The 18,471-nt window shown below is 34.5% G+C and overlaps 1 protein-coding gene across 1 annotated transcript in view; it reads left to right on the top strand.

Moving 5' to 3' along the window:
• RAP1B (RAP1B, member of RAS oncogene family) overlaps positions 1 to 10,284 on the top strand; it is a 46,320-nt gene extending 36,036 nt beyond the window's left edge. The window contains exons 4-8 of the mRNA XM_074269691.1: positions 451 to 507; positions 1,453 to 1,593; positions 7,206 to 7,349; positions 7,912 to 8,027; positions 8,960 to 10,284. Coding sequence (XP_074125792.1) covers positions 451 to 507; positions 1,453 to 1,593; positions 7,206 to 7,349; positions 7,912 to 7,998 — 429 coding nt within the window. The 3' untranslated portion in view covers positions 7,999 to 8,027; positions 8,960 to 10,284. The remainder of the gene's footprint in view (positions 1 to 450; positions 508 to 1,452; positions 1,594 to 7,205; positions 7,350 to 7,911; positions 8,028 to 8,959) is intronic.
• Positions 10,285 to 18,471: the final 8,187 nt, after the last annotated feature.

The raw sequence follows: 18,471 nt of genomic DNA, 5'->3' as shown, positions 1-18,471 counted from the left end.
AACTCACCCTAGAAAAAGGGTGAAGGAAAAGGACATAATATGAAAAGGAAGGAAATATTGTATTTAATTATATATTTTCCTTCCTCCCCTTCCCAGCTCCTTAAAAAATGCTCTAAATATGGTTCCTAACTATTCTAAATATAGTGAGTAAACAAGACTTTTAGCAATCTTTTTAAATTTAGCTAGAGTATTTCTATTAACTTTTGATTAGTCCATCACCTTTAATCTATTTTGTAGATGCTTATGTATGTATATAGTGTTTATCCTGATAGAATAGAGGTTCTTTGAGGATGGAGGACTGTTGGCTTAGTTGTGTTTTGCACAGTAAGTGTTCAATAAATGTTTGTTGAGTAACTGTTTTTGTTTTATTTTTTAAAGCTTTATCATCGTATGTATGGAAATAATTTTTATAAAACATTTTTTTTGGTTTTTTTTTTTTTCCTTTAACAGCAAGTTGAAGTAGATGCTCAACAATGCATGCTTGAAATCTTGGACACTGCAGGAACGGTATGGGATTGTTTGTTTTCAAACAAACTCATTTTGTCATTATTTGGGTGATGTTTTTGTGCAGACACGTGATTTCATATTGGGAGCTCCTTATGGAAAAATTACATTAAAAACAGTGTTTATATTGACATTTTTATAGTAGCCATTAAAATAGTCAGATTTCTTAAATCAATCTGGGCATCAATGGATTTTTTTTTTTTTTTTTTTAAGTTTTATTATTCCTGAATTTTTTCTCATGCATTTCTTCCAAAAGCAACATATAGGAATAGAGCAGGCATCTAAGTAGGAAATAATTACAGGTGCTTTTTTGCATGTTACATGTTTTCTTCATAGTATTTTGTAGTAATGATAGGACACTCAATATTTTTAAACAAATAAAAAAATTGTATTGTTATTTGATAAGAGTACATTTTACTTAAAATAGAAGTACGACTCATTGAACAATTTGATATCAGTGGTCCTGTTTATCTGTCAAGTAGAGGGATAATACTCAGACCATCTATGTCATTTGTGCCTTTTGACAATTATAAGTACGGATCTAAATAGACAATGTTTCATTAAAATTTTTATTTCTTTTGCATAAACTTGTACTTTCTCTAAGTGAAACAGTAAGTTGGGGGGTGGGGGAGGGGGTTAGTGTCTAACAATCCTTAGGTATAGTAGTAGGTGTCAGATGTTTAAGAAAAATTATCAGGTAACTTTAATCCTAGTGGTATTGTTATAGTTACATTTTTAAAAATACTTTTGGAGATATAGATATGTGATTCTTTTCCCCACCCCATTCTAATATTTTCCTAGTACATGTTTTATTTTCAACTGTATTGTAAAGAAATACTGCACAATATCACAATGTTAGTGATTAGTGAAGTTTTATTGGTAACTGGAGTTGTCAGATCAGTTGTCAAGACAATATTATTCTTTTACTGCTTTTCCCTTCCACTATAGGAACAATTTACAGCAATGAGAGATTTATACATGAAAAATGGACAAGGCTTTGCATTGGTGTACTCCATCACAGCACAGTCCACATTTAATGATTTACAAGATCTTCGAGAACAGATACTTCGAGTTAAAGATACTGATGATGTAAGATGACTTCCAAATGTGTTATTTTATTTTAAAATAATGTGTAAATTATTTTTAAAATGTGGAAGTGTTATAAAGTATAATCGCTTTTTAGTTTCTTATTTGCAAAGTATATTAGCATTGGCATTTCTTAAGAGCATTATATTGCCTGAAATGTATTCTTGCCAGAAAAAAAGGATTTTTAGCAGATTATTAGCAAAACCCAGCAAATATGTGTCTTATTTTCTCTTAAGTGCAAATTTCAAAGAATTTTTGTAGCACTCAAATCCTTTTTATAATCCTGAAGCTGTAATTCAGTGTTTTAAAATAAAATTTAACTTCCTGACCTTTTTGATAATGACTGCACAAGAAATCATAAAAATCTTTCACTTGGAGGTTTAAATTTCAAGTTAACAGTTTTTCTTATAAAATTGATATGATATAAACTTGTGCATGATAGGTAGAGAGAAGAGTAAATCTTGATGTCTACCCTTTCTGCAACACATTTAAAAATACTGAAGGGTCTAGCGGTCACTGTGATGTCTTCTTGCACTTATTCTTTTCCCATGATAAAGATTTAGTGTAATTTAACAAGAGTTAGAGGTCATCGGGTATGATTAATATATCTCTAGACTTGAAGTCAAAAAGACTTGATTTCAAATCTTGCCTACTATTCTTAATAGTATGATCCTGGGCAAGTCACCTAATCTCTCTGGGTTTTATTTTCTCATCTATAAATAGCACCCCTGCCTTATATTTATGAGAGTCAGATGAAGGAGTATGTATACATGGCACTTTTTAGATAGTAAAATATTATATAATTGTGAAATATTTCCATTATTGTTATCTATAAAGTGGGACATTTGATTCAGTGGCTTTTTAAAGTTCATTCCAGACCTAAATATATGATCTATGAATCAATTTTTTGATTTATTCGAAGTTTGCATGTTTCCAAAATTGACATATTTCATTATCTGAAAACCACTTGGAATTAAATTTTTAATACAAATTTTAATTTCCCTCATCGTGAATACTTTCACTTTTTTCTTAGCTTTGGTATCTTTTGGGGGGGGGGGGGAATGTTTTTAGGAATATTAAATGGCTTTTAAAATAGTATGACCCAAAATTTAGGAGTTTAAAATGATTGGTTCAGTTAAATGCTATAGACTTTACAGTGAATGTTTTCTTTAGGTTATCAAGATAGAAAGATATTGAATTAACTCCAAAGTATGGGAAATCAGCCTTAGATTAACTTTTAAAATCTATTTGCTTAAAATCTTACTTCCATTTACATTGAAGAATTTTCTGTTTTGTCTGATGTTGCATGAAGAATATTAGACTTGCAGAAGATCTGTGTTTGATTCTAAACTCTGCAAGATCAAGGCCAGATCCTCTTAAGTTTATCATAGTGGTGGCCCTGGAGTCAGGAAAGCTCCTCTTCCTCATATACTTAACCTTGGACAAGTATTTGTCTCAGTTTTGCCTCAGTTTCCTCATTTGTAAAAAGAACTGGAAAAGGAAGTGGCAAATTACTTCATTATATTTACCAAGAAAAGTCCAAATGGGATCACAAAACATCAGACAAGACTGAAATCAAAATATTTCATAAGGTTGTTGTGGAGATCTCAAGCATAAGCATTTTATAAACTTCAAAGAGCACTACATATAAAATTCTGTTATTTTATGTTAGCATCGATTTAGTTTTAATGTGTTTTCCTGAAATGATTCAGGAACTGTTTCCCTCTTAAAGCACCTAGTTAGTTTTTGGTTAATTCATTTTTCTACATAAATCAATTATTGGATACTAAAGTTACATAAAAGAACAGTTTTTGTTTCCCCAGAAATTTGATTTGTTTTAAGATTATCACACCATTTTTTTTTCTACATTTCTGTACATCAAACTAATTAGTGACCTCTAGGATAAAAACAAATTTAACATTATTGACTTTGTATTTTCTTTTTGAAAATTTACCTGGGAGGCAGCTAGGTGGCAAGTAGATAGGGCACCAGCCCTGAAGTCAGGTGGACCGGAGTTCAAATCTGGCCTCAGACACTTAACACTCCTAGCTATGTGACCCTGGGCAAGTCATTTAACCCCAAATGCCTCAGCAAAAAAAAAAAAAAAAAGTTAGTAGGAAATTTATCTGGTACTTCCCAGCAGTCCTTTGCAATAACTCTTGCATTGGGAGATATGAGATTTGGATCCTGATGCTTCTGTTGTCAGAGGAGTATATAAGAAATGATAGGAGGTGAGAAGGCAGAAACAATAGAACTTGGTAATGATTAAATGTGGAAGGTGAAAGCGAGATGGCTAGAATGACACTTGGGCTACAAATCTAAGTAACTTGGAGATTTATGTCACCTTGAATACGATAGGGAAAAGGGAAAAGTTTGGATAAGGAAGATGCTGAGTTTACTTTGAGGTATGTTGAGTTCAAGATGCCTATGAAATAACAGGTAGAGACTTTATATTAGGCAAATTGATTTCATAGTCATGTATATAGATAGGTAATTTCATCCGTGGAAGTCAGTGAGATACCTGAAGTTAGTGATCTTTGTACTGTTTTGTGAGACAGCTATTGGCTAAAAATGCTGTGTTGAATGTTGAAGTTAAAGAGATTGAGCATTTGTTAGGTTGGAGTATTTAGTCACCAACACATGATCATTGAACCCCTAAATATGACATGGGTATTTGGAGGTGGTGAGGGAGGAGATTGAGTTCTGAATGCCAGTTTGACCAACTTTAGTCATGTGGGCAGTAGTAGCATTGGCTACTAGTTGGGAGACTGAAAGAGGAAAGATTGTGGAGAATTCACAGTAGAGGAGTATTACTAGAGAATCTACAGAGTACAAAATTATATCCACTTCTGGTCGAGAAGGTGATTTAAGGGAGGTGACATCTTTAGAGAAAAGTTAAACTGAGGAGGCAGGAATATTTTGAAACATTCGACCTATATATAAAGGAGTCTAAGGATACAGAAGGATTTCTTACGGCACACAAAAAGGAATTGGGAGAGAGAAGTACTGAATTGGAGTGGGGGTTAAGTAGATCTGATTAGGAAGGAAGGGCTCAGTAGAAAACTAGTAAAATAAGTAACTTTGTACCTAATATAGTGAGACCAATTTCTACTTGGAGGAAGCTTGTAGTACCAAGTGGGAGTAGTAGAAACAATCATTCATTCAGCAAACTTAAACAGGAACTTGGAGGATTAATTAACTTTGAACCATAAATAGAATATGAAATGTTGATTTTTCACTACCAGGTCTCCTAAACATACTGATTTAGAATATTTTCATTTTTAATGGACAACTAGTCAATAAACCCACCCCTTTCATTTCTAAGTCATACCTAATTTTTATTTGATTTGTCCAGCTTGCTGAACACTAAATAATCTTTTGGAAATAATCTTTGAATTTTATCCTAAAAGACTGCTAGACTTAAGATTTTTGAATTATGGTTTCATGCAGCCTAATCCCTTTCATCTCAACCTACTTTTATGAGATTTGAGTGTTTTTTTTCCTACTATTGTTTTGAATTTGAATCTTCTCTGTAAATGACTATTCCAAAATGATTTCTTCTCAATATTTTGGGTTCTCTATTCCGGAATAATTTCTAAATTTTATCTCAACTAGTTGTTATAAAAACAGATTGCTGGGGATAAGGAGGGTGGGGAAGACACATAATTGTGAATTTATAAGGATTTTGTTGCAAAAGAAAATTTCTAGTCATTTGCTGAGGATTCTGAATTTATTTATCTTTTCAAAGAAAGGATGTAAATTATAGTTAGGTTTCTAAGACAGCACACAAAAGTCTGTTTAATCCATGAAGCAGTTGAACTTAAAGGCCCTACAGTTTAGGAGGAAGTAATGTCCTCCCTTCTTTGGGAAGAACAGGGTTAAGAAGAAGAGGAATTTCCTTCTTTTCTGGGCATAGGGCCAGTCAAAGGAAAAATTTTTAAATATTTTTTGAAAAAATCTGCTTCCAAAACTTGCAACCTTTGAGGAGACCAGCCTTTGTGGGAAAAGGGCATACCATATATACTTACACCAACACTGCCCAACTGCTTTGATGTGCATATAAGCCAAAGAATCCTGGAAACAACGCCTCTTTGCCCTCTAACCATCAAAAGGAAGTCCCTCATCCCCACCAAAACCAGCAGCTAGCCTAGCTGAAATACTAAGGTGCCTCCTGAGGGGAAAAAGGAAAGAGAGAGTATTTACCAGGAGGGTTAACCACCTGCCGTGAGAGCTTGGATTAAAATAGCCATTTTGCTTTAGAAGTATTTGCACTGACCATGCCATCAGCCTTGTTTCTGGCTCAACTCTTGGAACTCTCCTTTTGGGGGGAGGGGATCACAGTTACTAAAGACCTGGCAGAGAAAGTTCTTATCACCAAAGCCCTTGGCACTGTCATAGTTTGTCATCAGAAACCAATATAGTTAAAATTGCTATCTACCTTTAAACCCTTAGGACAATGGGGTTTTTGTCTGACTTGCAGTTAGAAACTGTTTTGTATCCCTGTATTAGAAAGTAAACTCCTTGAAAGGGGATGCCAGTTAATCCAAATTAGTATTTTTAAAAGCAATGTGAGAGCATACACTCTTCTATTTATATTTGATGAGTTTTCGAGAGGAGGATTCAATAAGCAAGAAGAGTAATCAAATATAGGTATCTTGACCCCAGAATTAGTTTAAGATCCTACTGTTCTTCAGAGTTTCTTCCTTTCTTCCATTCCTAAAACTAAATTATCTAGAAGCTATATCCTCACATATGAATTGGTTCCCATTCATAGCAAAAGTAACAAAAGAGTGCCAGCAATGGGGAAGAGCAAATCAGATGTTTTTAAGTGGTTTTAAATATTGTATTAGAGATATAGTTTAATAACTGTTAACAACAGCTGGTAGGCACTTCTGGAATGGGAGTTGAAATGAGTGGTTTTTTTTTTCTCTATCATTTTACTAAACATAATTTTCCATGAATTTTTTTAACTAGATTATAAATATATATTTAAGTGAACATGAGTTTAATAGCATGCAATAACCCTAAATCTTCCTTCAGGCACAAGGATGAACAAACTAGTACTTTGAGTCTTCTTAAAGTATAGTCCTGATGCAAATAACATCTTTTGCTGTAGCCAAATTTCTTCTTGTCTAGGAGGAAAAAGGCTAATTGCCACAATCTTATTGAGATTGATCATTTTCCTTTAAAGTGTCCTACAAAACCTGGAGCAGCATAGCAGGAAAATTGACAAAAAATACCAGTGGTTTTATCTTAAGTCAGTTATCATGTTGTATGATGTCAAATTTTTAGTTTACATTACAATCCAAATTAAGTCAACTTCTAAAATATGCTAAATGATACAGAATGGTAGAAACAATTCTGAATTTGGTCATGACGCTTGGGTTTAATTTCCAGTTGTGCTATTTGTGTGCTGTCAAGGAAATCCTTTCATCTTTGGTACTAGTTTCCTCTACTACAATCTTGTAATGAAAATGTTAAGAGGAGTAGTTGATTTAGAGACTTAGTTTTTCTAAACTTATGTTTAAAAGCTTAGACACTTATGGTTTGAAGTCTTCATTCCTTTGATATTTATTGGGGTCCATTTGACAAATCTCTTAAAAATGGCTTTTTAGGTGCCAATGATTCTTGTTGGTAATAAGTGTGACTTGGAAGATGAAAGAGTTGTAGGTAAAGAGCAAGGACAGAACCTAGCAAGACAATGGAACAACTGTGCATTCTTAGAATCTTCCGCTAAATCAAAGATAAACGTTAATGAGGTAAGATTAATGTCTATATTTTTGAAAATCTTAACATAAGGGGGGAAAATACACCATAAAATAGCAGGAAAAGTTTTAGAGATTGTTTGGATTTTTTCTTCAGTAACTTCAGTAGTTCAGTAACTTCTTCAGTAACTTCAATGATCAGTGATATATTGATATGAATACATCCTCTGCTAATTCTTTATATTGCAAATTAAGATTTAAAAAAAAAAATCCTTATGGGATCTTCTCTTTACTTAGTTAGGTTTATCTTCTAGCAACCTACAGACTTTCCTGATCTAATAGAAATCGAGTTTTCATGGCGTAACCTGTGAGAACAGAAGGTGTCACGGGAGGAAAATTTCTTCGATATCTCTAAAAAAGAGACCATAAATATTCCCCTGGAATGCCAGATCTACATGTTAGGCAACATCTTTGTTGAATTGGATGTCTTAGAGCAATCAGATAAATTTGGCTGCTATAATACTTTCATGTTAAATAAATATGTTTGCTTTCTTGGTGAACAACCATGCATTATTTTCATTTTTATTTATTAACTGAATTACATTTATATTTGCAGATCTTTTATGACCTAGTCCGGCAAATTAACAGAAAAACTCCAGTGCCTGGGAAGGCACGTAAAAAGTCATCGTGTCAATTGCTTTAATATAGAGATGCATTGTAGCTCTGAGCCAGGTATGTCTAGTAGATACTTTTTATCTTTCAATTTTAGTCTCATAAATTACTGTTACATGGAGAACCTAAGTAAAAGATTTTTTTTTTTTAACCTCAAAAAGAATGATCATTAGATTAGTATGGTATTTCACTAACAAAGTAGAACAAGAAGTCCTATCTAGCAAGAGGCAAGGATGCATAAGTTGATCTTTCAGGTAGCTGAAGTTCACACATTCAGACACCAAAAATTTTAATATTTCTAAAAGTTATTCTATGCTTGCTTGATTTCTTGTGTAATACATTTGTGACTCTGGGGTATCATTATCATCATTGCCAATTATGTTATTGATATTTTATTGGAGTTTGTAAGATTGCTATTAATGAGCTAGTTACATACATTTGGATAATAATCATGGTTTTGATGAGTTAAACATTCCATGAGTGATTGTGCTTTTTAGGGAAAATAGCCTTTATTTAAATATTGTCATGTAATTTCACATTCTTTGATAGATTTTTTTAAATGTATTTTCTGTGTTCTTAGTTTGACCTAAACTAAATTTTCAGATCATATTTAACATAAACTCCAGCCTTAAAGTATGAAATATTGGACACTTTTCCTGTGATATCAGAATAGAACTGAAATGGAGAACCTCATCTTACAGATGAGGAAGCTAAGTCTGTCTCAGTGACTTAACCAGGTCTTCAGTATACCAATGCTTATGATGTCAAGTAACAGGGTGGATTATACGATAAAGGAATGGAAAAACAGCTCCTAAGTGTGTATGTTCAATCCACAAGTAGATATCCTAAGTATAAAGAAAAAATTTAAAAGGGTAGGATTCTTAAACTCGGGGTGCAGAAATCTTGTTAGTTACTCCCTTAATGTGATTCTTAATGTTTTAAATTTTTCTCAAGGTGTTTTCAGATCATAATTCAGATCTTAATTCTTTCAGGTCTGAAGAACTGTTGCCCAATTCAACAGTGCCAGCAGCATTCCAACTTTAATTAAACCTACCAACATCTTAAACGGACTTTCCTGTGGTGGTACCCTTTAAGAAGTGGATGAAAGCTACTATTATCAGTTTGCACATTCTAATCACTTTGCAGTGTCATGAAAGATTTTTACTTATAGTAGTCTGAGTATGCAACTGGTAAAACCAGAGGCTACATCCAGTATTATTGCTAAGAGACATTGTTCATCCACCAATGTTGTACATTATGAAAATGTCGTACTGTATACTTTAACATGCCCCATGCTTTCTATTGGAGAGTACAATAATGTAAATTCTAAAAGCACCACTATTTTAGCATAATAAAAGAAAGTCCAAAGAGCTCCTATATAGACTACTCCAGATAACTTTGCTTCTTTGATATTTGTAGCTTATTGTAATTTTTTTTTAAAAGAAATACAAGGTCATCATCATTGTACAAAAGCGCTTTGATTAACACAGCTATATAGTTTTTTTAATTTTTTGAAAAACCTGTGGAGACAGTGATCTTGTCTTTAAAAAATAAGATAGTCCTCTCAGTATAATGTCTTAGATAAAAGACGTTGCCTTTAATATCTGTTGGGAAGGAAATGTCCAGACTTTTCAATCTTTTATTGTATGTTTCCTTTTTGTTTACATAGGGAACAATGTTTATAGTTGTGTGTACAGTGGGGGTCTACAACAAGAAGTGTATATTTTCAGATAATTTTTTAATGATTTAACAATTTTGTAAATCATTTTCAGGCTTCTGCAGCTGTAGATTCTCACTGTGAATCCCTTGCTTGCTCATGCATAAGTGTATTTGCAATACCAAATATGCAGGTTTAGTACTTTTGCCTGTTAGTGATTGTTTCACATGTGTAACGTTTTGGTTGAGATGTTAAATGGTGGAAGAGTACTGTGGATGTGAATGTGGGAAGTAATTTTAATCATGTGTAATTGGTCACAGGGCCTAAGTTGCAGTAACTAACTTTTTGCAGATTTATTTAACAATGCCTTGTTGCTTTGTATGCATTTAACGTTTGGGTGTAAAGATCGTGTGTATATCCAACAGGGAGCCACAGTATTTAAATTGACCAACCTAATGTTACAACTACTTTGAGGTGGCCAAATGTAAACTAAAAGCCTTAATTAAAGTGGTGCAATTTTGTATAACTTAGCATCAGTAGTTCAATAAATTTGGATTGCCATGCAAGGGCTTGCATTATAATTATCTGCCACTTGAATGTTTTGTGTAATGTTTTAACAGTGCTAGTAAATAAATATGGGTTTAACTTTTTTAAATGTAATGGGTGCATTCTGCACAGTGTGGTTTCATAATTTACCATTTGGGCAAGCCAACTTCTCAATAATGGCAGGAATGAAAGATGTCATATTTTGCTTATATTTTAATATCCACATAGCCACCTGGAAAAGCATTTTGTAACTCGAGCAATATCACTTATGAGCATTTTTTTGGTAATGTTTAGCAGTTATTTTGGAGAGTATGGGTAAGCCGTTACAAATAATTTAACACATGTTATTTTAATTGTTTTTATATATGATGAAATTATACTTAGCATATCATGGTTATAAATGTTTTTGAATGAAGTGGAATTATGTACTACTTTCTTTTAAGATGGAAACAAGATTGGTTTTTGTCTTGAAGATACACTGTAATTTGTTGCCCATTTGTGGAAAGCTCTGCAAGTTGAGTTTTCATAGCAATCAACTGTATAAGAATATCAACTCTTAATAGGAGAAATGCTCTGATTTAGGTTAGGCATAGCCTCCAGATCTGTACTATTGGAATAGAACATTATAAGATGTTTTCATAACTTAACTTTGAGGATATCATTGATCGTAGAGTAAGTGTTAGGTTTTTTTTGTTTTGTGTTTTTTTTTTTTTTTTTTAGCAATCCCGTCCAACCCTCTCACCTTCCACCGTCATCCAAGTGATAGTAATGAGGGGGAAAGGTGAAATTTGATCTCAGGATTTCTGTCTACTGTATTGTTCCCTTATAGTCCAAGAATGAGTACCATGTAAACATCCTACAACCAAAGGTCTTCATTTGGTTTAAGAAATAAGTGATCTGCTCTAATAAAAGCAGGATCATATCAGTCACTTGGGACAAGTTGAGAAGATTAAATTTAAAAGTGCTAACTAGGAGAATAATAGTTCTGTATTTCATAATAGATGTATTCCAAATGAGCCCAAGTAATACAGCCTCTCAGGTTTCCTTATCTGTTTAAAATAGGGTTGTTTGGAGCGTGTGATATCTCAGGTCCCTTTTTTCTAACCTAAGCCTACTATCATGACAAGTGAATAATACTGTAATTAATTTATTTGAGGGGAGGGGTGCCTTAACCATACAAGAAAAAATTTCCAATACTGGAAAGTTTAAAAAGCACAGGTTTGTTGTTGTTGTTTGTTTTGTTTGTTTTTTGTTTTTTTAATTCATTGTTGAACTGATTTTACATGTTAATTCCTCTGCAATATTGTTAGAGGAAATAAACTATAGTAAGATTTTAGTGTTTTTTTTTTTTTAATAGAAGCAAAGTCTAAAAAGAATTTGTCTCATGGAAAAGGTTTAGTTAGCATTATTGAGTTATATTTTAGTTGTTAAATAAAATCATCTGTGAATATTTTTAAAGGCCTAGATTTTAGAATTACTCAAATGTAACTATCACTGTTAGAGAAAAACATTTCATCAAATTGCTTAAGGAAGTAGAAAAAACCTGTTGCATATTCCAGAAACTTTTTTTAAAGTGTTAATAGTAATACTTCTGTGGTTTCACAAAAAGCACTGTTCGTTTTTGTTCAAAAGCATAATAACTGAAGCTTAAGAATACAAATAATTATTTTGAGATGGCACCTCCTTAATAATGGTTAAAATATTTGTCTATTAGCTAGGGAAAAAAGTATCAATTCCTGTTCAGCTCCCTAAGGACATTTGGAGTAATTTCAATTTTTAGGAGAAAATATTTTATTCGAAAGTTTTTTTTAATTGTATAGAATAGTAAAATATGTTGGTTTTGCTTTTTGTTGTTAGAACAGAGTAGCTACACTTTAACTGATGAGCCTTTACAAGAATCTTGATTTTCAAAATTGTTTACTTAGAGGACTTCCAGTCTTTAGATGTGACAAAGGTGTTAGTCTTTTTTTAATGCTCAGATTTTATTTTAATTGTTTTAAGTTGAATTTTCTGATTTTTCTTGCCTCATCTTTTTTTTTTTAAATATTTAAAATATAAAGGATTTTAACTTTTTCTATTGAGCAAGTTTTCAACTGTTTTATGTTTGTTTAATAACAAAAATCAGTCATGTTTTCATTTTTCTCAAACCAGATTACAGTATCAGAGTTAATTCTAAAATCATCTTCATCCAGTTATAAAAGTTGTTTTTGTAGATTTTTTTTTAATGGTATTTGTGGTCATGTTTGACATATTTAAATTTGGACATGAGTGGCCCACTGGAATTTACCTTGACTTTCCCAAGTCATTCCCTTAACTCAAATCCACCAGTGTCCCACTCCAGATCTGCCCAGCTCTTCCACTGTGGTCCATGGAATGCCTGCTCCAGAATTAACAATCTTTAACCTTAAAACTTATATTAGTCTCTAAATTGCTTTGGTCTCATTTCTGTTAGCCACCACTGAGATAAGATTCTCCTAACCCCAGTAGTTCCCTTGATACCCTTTCCAAAACAGATCACACTGCCTTAATATTGCCCAACTTAGTGGTCATGGTGGGAGAGATCTTTTACTTTTTGGTGTTCATTGACACAGCTAATTTGAGCATCACATTATCAAATTTATCACTAATTCCAGATCTTAATTTCCAGTTATCTCTAGGTCCCTTGGGACATTCATTTTTCCTCAATAAGTTCAGTGCATGGTCCATTCGTACATATTTTTTTATTTAGGTTATGCCTGTATGGCTTTTTAAAGAACATTTCCATAGGAAATGTTGGGAGAGAAAAATCAGAACAGAAAGGAAAAAACACCCCACAAATATGTTAAAATAGTATATATTCAGTCTCCATAGTTCTCTCTTTGAATGCAGATGTTTTCCATCCAAAGTTTATTGGAGTTTCCTTACTTAGATCACTGAGTTGCTGAGAAGAACGAAGTGTGTCACAGTTAATCAGTCTTGCTGCTGTGTACAATGTTTCCTTGGTTCTGCTTGCTTCACTCAGCATCACTTCATATAACTAGGCTTTTCTAAAACCAGCCTGTTCGTTTCTTATTGAATAATAATAATATACTACTTTCATATACTATAAGTTATTTAGCCATTCCCCAATTGATGGTCAGCCATTTAATTTCTGGTTGTTTCAGCCACCAAAAGACCTGCTTGTAATGTTCTTGCTTATGGTGGGTCCTTTCCCCTCTTTTATGATTTTTTTCAACATACATGATAGCCCTTTGAATATTCCCTTACTTTATAGTTCCTCTATCTACCTGATCCCTGTTATCCATTTCATTGTTATCACCTTAGATACACAGAAATGATCATACCAGCACACACAAGTATTCTACTGCCATATTTATAAATTCTAAAATACCCTTTTCTAATCATATTTTTTATGTTATCATCTCTGCCTTATGGTTTCTTTATCCTCAGTGAGACCGCTGTTCCCCCTATCCTTCATTTCCTTCCCTAGATGTCATGGTTGCAGACGGTTCTCTATTTCCTATGTTGTTGGTATATTTTGTTGTCTGGTTGTTTCAGTCATAGCTGACTCACTCCCTTTGGGGTTTTCTTGACAAAGATACTGGAATGTTTGTAACTTCCTTTTCTAACTCATTTTACAGATGAGGAAGCTAAAGAAAACAGGGTTAAGCGATTTGACCAGGGTCACACAACCAGTAAATGTTTGAAGTTTTATTTGAAGTTAGGATGATGAGTCTTCCTGATTCCCAGCCTAGCACTCTTAACCACCTACCTGGCCCAAATCTTTGTATTTACCATTTGTGAATCAACTCATTCCTACATTATAATTCACTCCTATTCCTTTAACCTTTGACTTGTCACATTTCCAATGTCCAGTTCTTCCACATGAAGAAAAGGAACATAAATCTCTTTCCTATATGTGCACTTGATCTCATCACCCCTCAACTTCTCCAACAAATTGCCCAATCATACTTGGTCATCTTAAGTTTCTGGCTATTGGCTCCTTGCCTGATGGCTATGTGCTAGCCTACATCTTATAAAAGCCCTTGAGGGGGAAAGAGAAATTTGGGTGAGGTATCTTGCCTAGGGTCACATACGGAGTAGTAAGTACCCAAAATCACATTTGAACTCTGTTTCTCCTGACTCCAGTATAGTTTCACTATCTACTGTACCACTTTCTACACATGCACACACTCCTGTCTTTAAAATCGACAATATACACTTGATCTGACCATCTATAATCACTGTTGTCCTGTGTCTCTTCCCCTGATCTTAAGAAAGACACCTATAGTTCATCCCTCCTCTTCCTTTACTGGCCTTTATCAATGCTCTTCATTTTCTCTGTAGCTTTCAATACAAACTGAAACTGCTGTCTCAGAAGTTGTCACTCTTAAGTCTGGTTCTAATGGTCTTTTCTCCATCCTAATCATAATTTTTGTAAGACAGATTTGACCATGTTGCTAGCCTCAAATATCCACAGTGACTTCCTGTTGCATTTAATTTTAAGTGCAAATTTTAACAAGGTTGGCATTTAAAGCCTTCCACAGTCTGGCTCTAACCTGCCCCTTCAAGCTTTGCACCTGTGTTGTTTTTTTTCCCTCCTCAAACCACCTTCTGTTTCATTATGTATATTTACCTCCTGGGATGAATACTCAGACAGCAACTTGCCCCTGTCCTTAATAAAAATTTATTGAATCTAAATGTTCCTAGGTTTCCTTAAACAATGCCGATATTCTTTAGAATTGTCTGTCATCAGTAATAGCTCAGTTCAACTACAGGTTTTTCTTGTTCCTAGATGTTAATAGAACTTAATCCATATGTGGAAGTATGTTGGGAAATAATTTCTGGAGAGTGCTACAAGCAAAAATAAGAGAATGTTATTAAAGATCTTTTCATTATACAAACAATGGGCTTTTGACTGACTTCAGTATTCTCCATAGAATCTTTATAAAACAACAAATGAGCAAAATATACCAGCTATATGTCGCTCTTACTTTAAAATCTCTGGCTCCAATTGATAATGCCCACTTTCTACAGTCTTGTCTTTTTAGAGACAATAAACTAAGTCAATATGTCATTTCTATGATGACAAATAGCATAGGTTTGGGGGAGAATGAATAAAGGAGGAAGACTCTTGAAAGTAATGGGAGTAATTTGTATAGGAAATGATCTTTCATCATGAGTTGCTAACAGTCTTAGGAAATGTGTTCATTGGCTGATGAAAGTAACATTTTCATGTATCAAAATTGTTATTCCTTCATGTAGGGCTGCTTTAAATAGTGGTGGGTTAGATGGGAGATGTGCTGTTTTGGCTTACATGCTTCATTACAAAGTTCTTTAGGACCCTACTATTGGTACAGGAAGAATCTTGGAAGTGTATGATTAGAAATGAGAAATGCTAATGTGTTTCATAACAAACCTAGTGAGTTAGGGCCTACAGGTTTTATTGGCCCCAAAAGAAGGAAGTAACAAGCCCAGGATCATGAAAGTTAAGTGTGGCTCCAGGTCCAGGAATAGGGTTGTAAAGTGATGCAGGAAAATATAGGTGTCACTAGGGCTTGGGAGAGGGTGGAAGTATCTTTGTAATTCTGTGCGATCTTTTCAACCTACTGGGATAATTAAGAATATTGGGTATCTTCAAATTGTTAATAGTCTCTTCCTCATTTTATACAAGGTGTCCTAAAAGTCTTATTGTAGTTTTAAGCTTTTTCTTTTGGAACACCTTATATGTTTTTCTGTTTGCATGTTACACACACACACACACACACACACAAACCCTGGGGTTAGATCTAAGCTCCTTGGAACTATATGTTCCCCATCACTTAACTCAGGGTGCTTGTAACTCTTCTCTAGAGAGATCATAAAAGAGCCTTTTGGGAAGCCAGAGATGACAAAAGTTTAAATGGAAATAATCTCATAATGCATTTTGCAAATATATCACTTTGTCCAACTTTTCCAACTATGTTTAATGGCCCAAGCCTTTTTTTTTCCTTTTTGGAGAAAATAGGATTATTTTCTTTTTCTGAGGGTTAAAGATCTCTAAATGAAAAAAAATGTAAGGAGTTCTAAATACCCAAATCTTTGGGGATCTATTGTTGCTACATTGCTGTGTCACTAAAGATTGCCATCAGTGGTTTTTATCCTGCACTAAATTTTACTGACTTGGCCTCAGCAAGATGTTATCGGCCTAGGAATCACACTGTCAGTAGTAGCTTACAAAGGAGCAGATGGAATTGGATAAACCAAAGGGTCTTACCACACTCTTGTTTACCTTTCATGTGATGGTGACTGAATGTCCTAAGCCACAAGGAACCCAGATGCTGTTGCTTACTTACTCTGGAAACCTAGGTAACAAGTTAAACAACTCTGGTTCTAAGGAACTTATCACAGGTATGATCTTGGGCAAGGCCAGCCAAGCAGGATGATTTCAAACCACTTCCCCCTCTATGAACCTTCCCACTCCCACTTCTGAATCTGACTGCTGATGTGTGAGCTTGTCTCCTTCTAGATCATTTGCTAACTGGCCCTTGCACAAGGTCAGAGAAATTGGCCTCTGTCCTCCCTAAAAGCTATCTCCTCAGTAGTTTAACAATGCAAAAATGAAGCTGCCTCTGGAAGAATTTTTCAGAATCTTTCAAAAAAAAAAAACAGGTTGTAATAATGTAGAATTTTTGGAATTAGGTCCAAAGAGGGAAAACTAAATATTAATCTGAATAATTTTGCTAATGACATTTTGGCACTGTGAGCCAAGCAATCATTTTCACAAAAATTATCCATAGTAATCTTACACCTATGTGACATCGGAGTTTCCCCAATCCTCAACTTTTGATTAAGTGATTCCTATTTTGAACAAGAAGGAATCTTAGAGGACATTAATCCAGGGTGTCAAACTCAAATCAAAACAGGTAGTTTTTTTAACTGAACCATAGTAGAGATCTCTGCAGGTAAGAAAAACCCACAAACTAATATCTAACTTATTTTGCTAAGTAGTTTTCAATTACATTGTGATCTAGTTCAGACTGCACCTAGCAATGTTGGGCCTCATCCTCCAGGGTCACAATTTTGACACCTCTGATCCAGTCCACCCCCTTCGTGAGATTCTTGGAGTTGCTTTGTTTTCTAAGACTAGGTCTCCTATTCTGTCCCAGGCTAGAAGTATTCACAAACCTGATTCACTCTAATCTCGTTGGCAGCCTTTGGTCTGTACCATTTCCAGTTTAAGCTGCTTTACCTCTTCTTAGAATTTAATGCCCCCATCCCACTGATATTTCAAAAAACAAAACAAAAAAAAACAACCTATTCCAGCTCAACCAGCATGGACCAAAAAATGGCTTATTCCATCAGGTCAGCTCTCAGGATTCTCCAGCCTTGGTGGGGATTCCAGGAAGGCCCCACTATACCAAGCAGAATGGGTCATTGTCCAGTTAAACTGAGACCCTTAAAAAGGCCGAGGACTCTCCCTGCCTCCAGGACCGTCTCTGTCATCCTGATCTCTGTCTGACCCTGTAGGGGAAAGTGAGGCAGGTGAACCTGCCCAGCCCTCCCTCCAATCCAATCCCTTTGCTTGTAGTGGTAGGACAAGCAATAGCAACCTCCCTGGGCAAAAGCTAAGATTTTTAATTTGTGGTCTGTTGCTTTCAAATGTAGTTTGATGAGTGATTGATAGGGCTCAAACAGCTACATTACCAATGCTTTAGCACCTACTCATCTTCCTGAGTTCATGTTATGGGACTCTGGAGAAGTCACTTAGGTCTGTCTGCCTTGATTTCCTCATCTGCAAAATGAATTGGAGGAGAAGGCAAACCACTTAAGTGTTTTTGCCAAGAAAATCCCAGATGGGTCACAATGAGTTGGACAGACTCAACAACTTGTGGGCTACAGTTTTTTTTTAAAAAGGAGAAATTCCTGCCCTTAGGTTTCCATCTAGCTGGAGAAAACCATCTGTACATAAAGGAGAAGACAGATTGTTTGCAAAGAAGTTAAAGATCACATATTAAATGCTGAAATTTGAAGCCAGTTTCTCAAGCTCAAGATTGAGCACCCTTTACACTCTACCACCTTACCTCTATAGGCCTAGATAAAAGGTAATAGGAGGGAGAGGGAAATGGGAAAGGGAGAGCAGGGAAGAATTAGCATCAAGATCAAAAAGGTTTAATCTAAAAGATGGCACAGAATTTATTAGTCCTGGTTTTGACCTCTGAATCTAGATCAAAACCCAATTTCATGTTCCCATGTTTCAGCCCTTCAATTATTTGAAGACAGTTATCATGCTTTTTCCTCCTCAGACCTTGACCCTAAATTTATCTTTAACCTAAATATCCC

This window comes from Sminthopsis crassicaudata, chromosome 5 (assembly GCF_048593235.1).
Source record: "Sminthopsis crassicaudata isolate SCR6 chromosome 5, ASM4859323v1, whole genome shotgun sequence".
In the NCBI taxonomy this organism is placed as follows: Eukaryota; Metazoa; Chordata; class Mammalia; order Dasyuromorphia; family Dasyuridae; genus Sminthopsis; species Sminthopsis crassicaudata.
This window is presented reverse-complemented; position numbering and strand designations above follow the sequence as displayed.